Genomic DNA, 8335 nt, shown 5'->3' on the forward strand with positions numbered 1-8335 from the left:
GGCAATATACTGCCAGCTGACAATACTGTACAAATCATGACAATCATGCAAATGATAATGAAATGAGAGAAGTGCACAAATGGGCAACCGACTTCACGGTTTTAGCATTTTTCCTTTGTGCTTTCATGAGTTGCATCATTTCGCTGAACCCTATAGGCAGAAACAAATTGCTGATATTGTTATATATTTCTGATCCCAGATTATAATTAACAATATTGCTCGGCAACTGTGCAAAAAAGATGGCCAAAATTTTGAAAAATGCAAAACATTAAATGTTATATTGTGAAATCTACCCACCATCTCAACATTGTGCACTCAGTAGATTTACAGTTCATATAAAGACTATAGGTATAAGGGACACTAGTCTGTTTCCACTACATGTCTCTTGCCTCTAACATGATAACGACAATAAGGAACTGCTTGTTCCTTATTGTCTTTCTTCTCCCTCTAAGCTGTCTCCCCTAATCCTAGTTATTTTCTTATCCACCCATCTGATTCCATACTTTTAATTCCGCCTCCTTTCTCCTACCCCAACCCAGTCGCTACAGAGGTCGAGTGGGAATGGTGAAGTGTGTCACTGCATGTAAGCTGCAGAGCTGCGAACAGTACACAATTATGTAATACACAGAGACCTGGGTGAAACAAGGGTGAGGAGACGCAGAAGCATGTAGAGGGAGGCAAAGGTGAGATAAGGAACATGCCATGCTGCCATGCATCTTCCTACCATCACCAACCTCCTACACATACACACACACACACACACACACACACACACACACACAGACACACACACACACACACACACACACACACACACACACACACACACACACACACACACACACACACACACACACACACACACACACACACACACACATACACACACACAAAAGCACAAACCCTCCCACTTCTCTGCAGCAAAATGGAAACACTGCAACACACAAATGCACCAAGACAGGTAGTGAAGGCATGCAACATAAATGTATGCCTAACAAGAAAGCCAGGCAGTAAAGAAAGAAGAGACAAGAAGACAGTACCTTGTTCTGCCTTCAGGTGTGCGAGGCCTTGAAGAGAAAAATCAAACAGAGGAGGGCAGATAGAGAATTTGAGAACACCACACCAATACTACATCTGTATTGTCATTATACATGATTTGCATAAGGACAAATCATGGCCATCACACCAAAAACAAAGCTTCCCCAAGTGCATTTGAAAGCTTTCTGTTGAAACAGATGAGTAAATGCTAAAGAAATTCACACAATTTGGCTTGCAAATATCAAGTCTCTCTTGAGGTTGTTCATTGAGCAACTATTACTTGACTACTGTTAAATTCTTTGATGATCTGCAGAATACACAAATAGTTTTTTTTACACAGTGTAGCTAAAGTCCTTCTTGAGACTCACCTGGTTGTCTCTGGACTGCTGAGGGATCATCACAGGCAAGAGAGAGAAAGCAGAGACAAATCCCATATTAACATCACACTAAAGCTGCTTTTGCATGTGGTCATAACATGCAAAACATAACACACACACTAAGCATTAAGTCTCCATGTAAGAAGCAAGAATCTGCTCCTTGACATGCCAGATCTAAAGGAGAACACCAGTATCACCTGCGAAGAGAAACACATGGTATTTCATCTGTCCCGTGTGTCCCAGGGAATCAGATTAGAATAAGACAGTTCCAAAAAACTCTTTCATATTTAGAATATTGTCACAGTAACATATAATATTCTGCACCGTATATCGCACAGAGAGGCTCACACACACCGGAAGACATGAGTCCATGACGCTTCATGGTGTTGTGAGGACTGTGGATGCTGGGATGCTCTTTCTCAGACCAACTTTCTTTCTCCTCCACCTCCCCTTCTGCCCCTTTAATTCACCCGCCTGTCTTTGGCTTTACCGCTGACCTAATTTCAACAAACCCCTTGTTGTTTCTCAGGGGAACACTCACTGAGGGCTTCCTGCAATTGCCAGTACAGTGTGACAAAAACAGCCACACATTACTCTTTGTTTCTCTCGGCAAACATCCTCATCAGGATCTCAACCGTGGATGATGTCTTGTGGGTATCAGACATGTCAGTCTGATTTAGGGCACAAGAAAGATCATTGAAGTGGATTCAAGTCTCTCTGTTTGATTCTGTCTGTGCCTTGCTACTTGCAGCCTGAAAAGGTTATTGAGAGATTTCTCAAAGCCCCTCAAAATCACCAAGGACAGAAACACAAAAGCAACATGGAAAAAATGTGAACTAAAACAGACTGCAGCGCCAGTTCTCATAGAATATAATTGATAATATCTGATTCAGTGCTTTGCCTTGATCTCTGCTCACAGAGGCCTGGCCCGTTTCCCTCCACTGGATATAACCAAGGATTTTCATGCTGTATCTCTGTCTCTGAAAGCATTAAGTCTTTGTGAAATGAGAAATTTAACAATCTCAGCAACGGATATAACAATTGTTTGAGAGGACGCGCAGGGAAGCAAATACAGTAGAAGGAGCTGGTAGAGCTTTTTTTTTTTTTACTGTTTCTGTCTTTAGGGAGTCCAAAATGGCTGCTGCTTCTCCACCCACACGAGAAGGATGACATTGGTAGAGGAAAGGGAAGGACGAAGCAGCAACCGGGGGGGAGGGAGATGTTGGCCGGCTGATGGACAGTAGCACATATCGTGCTCATGAAAACTGGCTCTAACTGTGGAAATGCTGGTGCTCAGTAAGTGTGTGTGTGTGTGTGTGTGTGTGTGTGTGTGTGTGTGTGTGTGTGTGTGTGTGTGTGTGTGTGTGTGTGTGTGTGTGTGTGTGTGTGTGTGTGTGTGTGTGTGACTGTTAAACGCCCAGTTTCCCATGTAGATAAAACCCTTTCTCTTGATGCGACAGTACCCAGAACAAGCCAATGTCTGGTGGAGGACATGTGGTCTGAACGTAATCCTCTGCTCTATTTTTCCAGCAGATTCACTCCTCTAAAACATAATTTTAAGCTTGGGCACTAGACATAAATGCCCTCTGCACTGGAATCAGGCAGGTCCCTGCACCATGTTTTTTTTTTCTTTTTTTCCCCCTGACCTACTTTCTATAGTAAGATTATTGTAACTGTCATTTTTTTCATGTCTGTTTATTAATCCCAAAAGCTAAGCCTGAAGGCACCATTTTAGCACTTGCTTAACAGTTTGCTTGTCCCTGCGTTCAATTTTCAGCTTTCAATCAAAACAGTGCACAACTCTTTTCAAGGCCTTAAACCATTCATTCCAAATGCAGGATGTGGGTTGCAATGGTGGGGGTAATAATTTTACATACTCATTAAACAGTCCAGAGTAGCTCTTAATAACCTTGACCTTATGCATATCTCATTGTAGCTGGAAAAACCCTGAGGTATTCAAGAGACTTCATAATGTCAGGCCCATTAATTTAATTACGCCTAACGAGGGATGATATTAAGATCATTATTATAAAAGATATTGATTTTGCGTAGCCTAGAATGAAGTTTATATCAAGTTAAGAATGACGTGGTGAGATACTTTAAATTATTTTGTGACAAAAGGACCTGCCTGCCTAAGTCGACACATGTGGAAAGCAAATGATGAGTGGTGTCTAATTTCAGCTTCCTGCCTTGACACAGTTAGCTGCACTGGTGTATCCGAATCCACACAGGAGAAGAGGCCGAACGTGTGCCGCATGAGAGCATCTGTTTGTGGCACTAAGCGCCGAGTCGTGTTGGACAGTTTGGAGAGGAGCTGCAAGAAATGCACACCAAACAGAGTGGCAATATGGGTGCTTATTCACAAGTGTCACAAACAGGCTGTACCCTGCTTCCCTATTTTCACATTTGTCTTTGCACACGTTAATTCTGCCCACTCTTAGCATTTTTCCTCTAAGCCAGTGGGCTAAGAGGCTACCATTAGGAATACAGCTGGCAAAATGCTTCCAAGGCCCAGTCTGCTCAGTCAGTCAGCCATCTGGCCGTTTTAACGAACAGCTCCAGGGGCTTGTTGCTCCATGTCTACGTGCCCATGTGTACATGTTAGTGGTTAAATCCATGTGTCTGGGAGCTAGCACCATGCAGTTCCATAATTTCAAGTATAACTGTTCACAGGTTTGACAGATTGCCTTCATTTCAGCCTAATCAACAGCATGCCGACAAACACAGTAATACTGTGTAACAGTGCACGGCCAACACCATCCAAAAAATGAGAAAGTGTGGTTCGTTTGAATGACCCCTGAAAAACTGAGGTGCTTGAGGGTCATTTGATTTATGAAGATACTTGTGGATATATAAAAGGTCTTTGTCATTGGCAGGAGACAGTTTGAACTGACAGTGATGTTTGTGGAGGCATTTTCCAAGCAAATTAGCCATTTCTGTTCTCATTATCCTCCTAATTATGGTTCCCTGTCTCTGTGGCATAATGAACAATCAGTTAATGGGAAGGCAGAAAAAGGCAGCAGTCAGATCAGCCAGGGAGCTAACATGAGTGCCCTTTCAGCTCAGCTCTTTATTGTTTCAAAACAGAAGAAGACAAAAAAAAGGTTGGCTGATGTATGTCTAGTAATCAGAGAGAGCTGATGAAGAGGATGGGGGCAGGAGTCGTGGCTTTTTTCCCCCAACGACTAACCTCCTCTTATGAATTTGGGTACAACTCGCCTGTGGTGAAGTCACTTGTCACCCTTGTTGTGCCCCAGGGCTGAGATGTGACCATCTCTGTCCCCGACCAAGCTGTCTGACAGAATCGCTGGCACACTTTTAAACTCTTGGTTGTCTTAACATGACTCCCTCTATCAGGTCTCAGACCAACAGAGCTCCTCCTCCCCCATCGAATCTTCCACGGATGTACTGAACAAACAGGATGCAGCAAAAAGTGAGTAAGTCCAGCCCTTTCGCTTGACTGATCTCCAACCAGCACATTGTGTGATGTCCTGAGTGATGCCACGGGCTAACACTAAGGATTTAAGCTCCAAATTGCTTTCTTTAAGCAGCAAATGATAGAACATCATATGCTTATACACACTTATTCTACATCCAGGCTGCAGTGGTGACACATTTCTACATCTTCACTGTATTAGACACAGTTTAAAATAGAAATACTGTAGCATTCAGTGAGCATTCCCCTGGTTTTAACAAAATGGAGTCATCCCCAAACCACATTAGTGTGATTTAGACAGGCAGGAAGTGGGTCAGCAGTGGAGGAGATTTGGCATGGGTCTGTTCGCACAAAATCATCAGTTACAGTCAACACACAAGAAAAGAGATAGGAATGTTAAGGTTAAAGTAAAATTGTGTATTTTCTCTGTTGATGTTATTCTTGGCATCATCTGCCGTGGCTCTTAAGGCTTGAGGCTGTGGTAAGTTTAGAACGACATAGGTTCAACTTCAAGCAGACCTCCACCAGAAGAAGCAGCAGAACAGAAAACAAAAAGTTTTTTTGTATTTCCTAGAGTAGGAAGGGAAAACTAGTGGAGCTATGTGTCCAGTTTGATATTAACTGAAACACCCACATCTTAAAAGGTGTGGAGGTAGAATAGGGAGAAGAATAATAGAGAAGAGAATAATGTCAAACTGCTGCATTTCATTACACTCCACCGAAAAAAAGAGATGACCTTGGAACACAACCAACGGCAAAACAGATAAGGCTGTTTCTTAATCCAAACAATGTGTGTACCTTCAGGTCCCTGTACCACCAAGCAAACGCTGAATACAATTCAATGGAGAAAAGAAAACTGAGCATTGTAATTTTAGTCATGTCAGCCAATACCAAATCCAATGCTTCTTCATCAAAAGTAATAACTGTGAAGGAAGAGGAACTGCTGAGCACATCACGTCCAATTGAACTCCCACATGAAATGTGGAGACTTTCTAAAAGAAGCTGTAAGATTAACAACCCAGTAAAAATAGATTCTAATTCTGTGAGTTTAAAGCCAAACAACATGAGATGTTCGTACTGTGTTTGTGAAATATGATGCAAAAAAATAAGAAACTGTATACCTGGAGGTTGATAGCAAACCTGCTGGTTGGTTAGTTTGGAAGGAATCCCTCTAAATTTTTGACAAAAATGTTAATCAATAATCAACCTGGAGTTAGCCCTCTTACCTTCTGTACAGTATCGACCTACATATCCAGTTTTGGAGCAGTCACAATAGGTTTCTCCATCTGCCAGTGAGCAGATCCCACCATTCTCACAGGGATTCTCTGTGCAAAGGCCCATCATCTCTAAGCGAACTTTCTGACTATTGATGAACGTAGGCTGCCTGTTACTCCCGTAACTGAGGTCTGTGATAATTCCTTTGAATGGCGGCAGCTCACGGACAGAGGGCAGAGTGATGGCTGATGTGCGAATGTCCCCTGGGAGCCCTCCAAGGAAGAGGTCGCTGACTATCTTCATGAACTGTCGCTGGGGTCGCACTTCCGCCATTTTGGTCTGGCCATCTACAGCCAAGCCAGTCCGCAAATTGTGCCTGTTGATGGCGGCAAAGTGCCAACGGCTATCATTGACCATCTTGTCAGAGGTGATGGTGGTCTCAGCACAGTCGATGCTGATGCGAAGCTGGAGCTTGCCTGATGATATGGTGAGAAGAAGAAAGTCACAATATCCGCCGTCATCAAAGTAGAGTAGCAGGCCTTCTGATTTGGAAGTCTTGAACTGAAATGTCAGGTCACTTCGGGAGCTGGCGTCCCAGCGCAGGTAACGAGCCCACTGACCTTCAGAGCCAGTAAACTCCAGGCCTACGCTCAGGCCCAGCAAGGTGCTTAGCAGCAGAAGGACATGCCCAGGTAGGCTGTTGGGATTCATTGTCAAGGGTAAAAAGATGCACCAAAGGAGGGTTAGAGCAGGAGATATATCCTCAACGTGTTGATGACATCTGATTATGGCTGTGTTCCAGAGTTTTATCTGCTGAACGTTATATTCCAGAGATAATTTTACAGCCGATCGGAGAATGCAATATCCGTTAAATGTTTATTCTAAGGCAGTTCTAATGCTGTAAATGGACAAAATCAAATCTTCTCAGCCAAGGCGAAACAGAGATAAAGATGTAGCAAGAAATATCCAATTTCCACAAGACGTGGATTAGTGGGGGTGTTCAGAAGAAGGTGATCCTCAGTGCTTTGTCAGTGATTCAGTGCTACGTTTTGGAATTTTTCTTTGAGGCGACTTCCTGGATTGAAGCACATGAACTTCATTGTTGCTTCACTCTTGCGTCCCATGTTTTGATCTTGAGCTTCAGACAAACTTTTGACAGACCTGCAGAAAAAAACAGATCATGTTAAATAAAAAAAATCCTCTTCAAAGGTTCCATCTGCAAGTAGAATAAGTGATGGATGATACTGATCAAAACAGAAATTTTAAAGCATTATAAATATATCAGAATAAATAAATCAGTTGAGAAATATAAAAAGTTTCAGTTTTGATTGATACTGTGTGAGCCATTCTATTTTTGGGTAGCTATTTGATATTTTACCAAGTTAGACTGGAGAAAGACATAGTTTTTTAATGTAAATATATGCAAAGACCATACAGGTAAGATTCCTATGGGTTTAGATGACAAGAATATTTAGATGACCAAATCAATAACACAAGTGTTTCATTTCTTTCCCTTTTATTTTGAAACCAGCTCTAATAAAAATCAGAGTTTTAAAGTGGTAATTAGAGGGTTAAATTATCAGAAAATGTTGGCACAGTGCACAAGAACAGAATAAAAAAAATATCACGTCGCTGTTCCTGATTGCATGCGGAATGAAAATCCATTGAGGTGAGCCAGAACATGTGTTAAGCCTCAAATGTTAGCCTGCTATCTGTAAGGGCCTGCAGGGATCCTTATAAATATGACTAATTATCCAATGCCACTCTCACACACATTTGCATGTCTTTGGGGGATTACAACCATAAACAGCGTTTCAGAAAAATGTTGGAATGGCGAAACTTTATATTCAGGTCTCACCTCATCTCACTTATTAACATGTTTTAAAATTTCTTTCGAGTGAAAAAATAGAGTGATTGTTTCTATCCTAGAAGCCTGGATGATGCTGGTATAGAATATTAGCGTACTAGCCCTTGTTTGCTGCACCTGTACTCAGTCACTTCTGTTTAAATTTACTCAGCAGAGCTAGAAATGATTCACATGGTGAAACCTTATATGTGTGTGTACTCTTCCAACCATTTGCCCCTGCAGTTGTTTTGGCAGTGGGCTGCCCACCAGACATTGTCCGATCATGACAGCAGCACAGAACCATGCAACACAATAGGACCTTTAACCACCTGCCCTGAATAGTTAATCTTGCTGCAGCAGGCAAGCTATTGAATTCTAGTAACCGATACCTATGCTAATGCATGCTGTGTACACAAGTGTGTA

At 42.2% G+C, this 8335-nt stretch overlaps 1 protein-coding gene across 1 annotated transcript in view; it reads right to left on the bottom strand.

Moving 5' to 3' along the window:
* LOC137613524 (neurexin-3b) overlaps window positions 1-6777 on the bottom strand; it is a 253579-nt gene extending 246802 nt beyond the window's left edge. The window contains exons 1-3 of the mRNA XM_068342822.1: window positions 6078-6777; window positions 1407-1424; window positions 1041-1067 (exon numbers count right to left, since the gene is read on the bottom strand). Coding sequence (XP_068198923.1) covers window positions 1041-1067; window positions 1407-1424; window positions 6078-6777 — 745 coding nt within the window. The remainder of the gene's footprint in view (window positions 1-1040; window positions 1068-1406; window positions 1425-6077) is intronic.
* Window positions 6778-8335: the final 1558 nt, after the last annotated feature.

Source organism: Antennarius striatus, chromosome 19 (genome assembly GCF_040054535.1).
Source record: "Antennarius striatus isolate MH-2024 chromosome 19, ASM4005453v1, whole genome shotgun sequence".
Classification (NCBI taxonomy): domain Eukaryota; kingdom Metazoa; phylum Chordata; class Actinopteri; order Lophiiformes; family Antennariidae; genus Antennarius; species Antennarius striatus.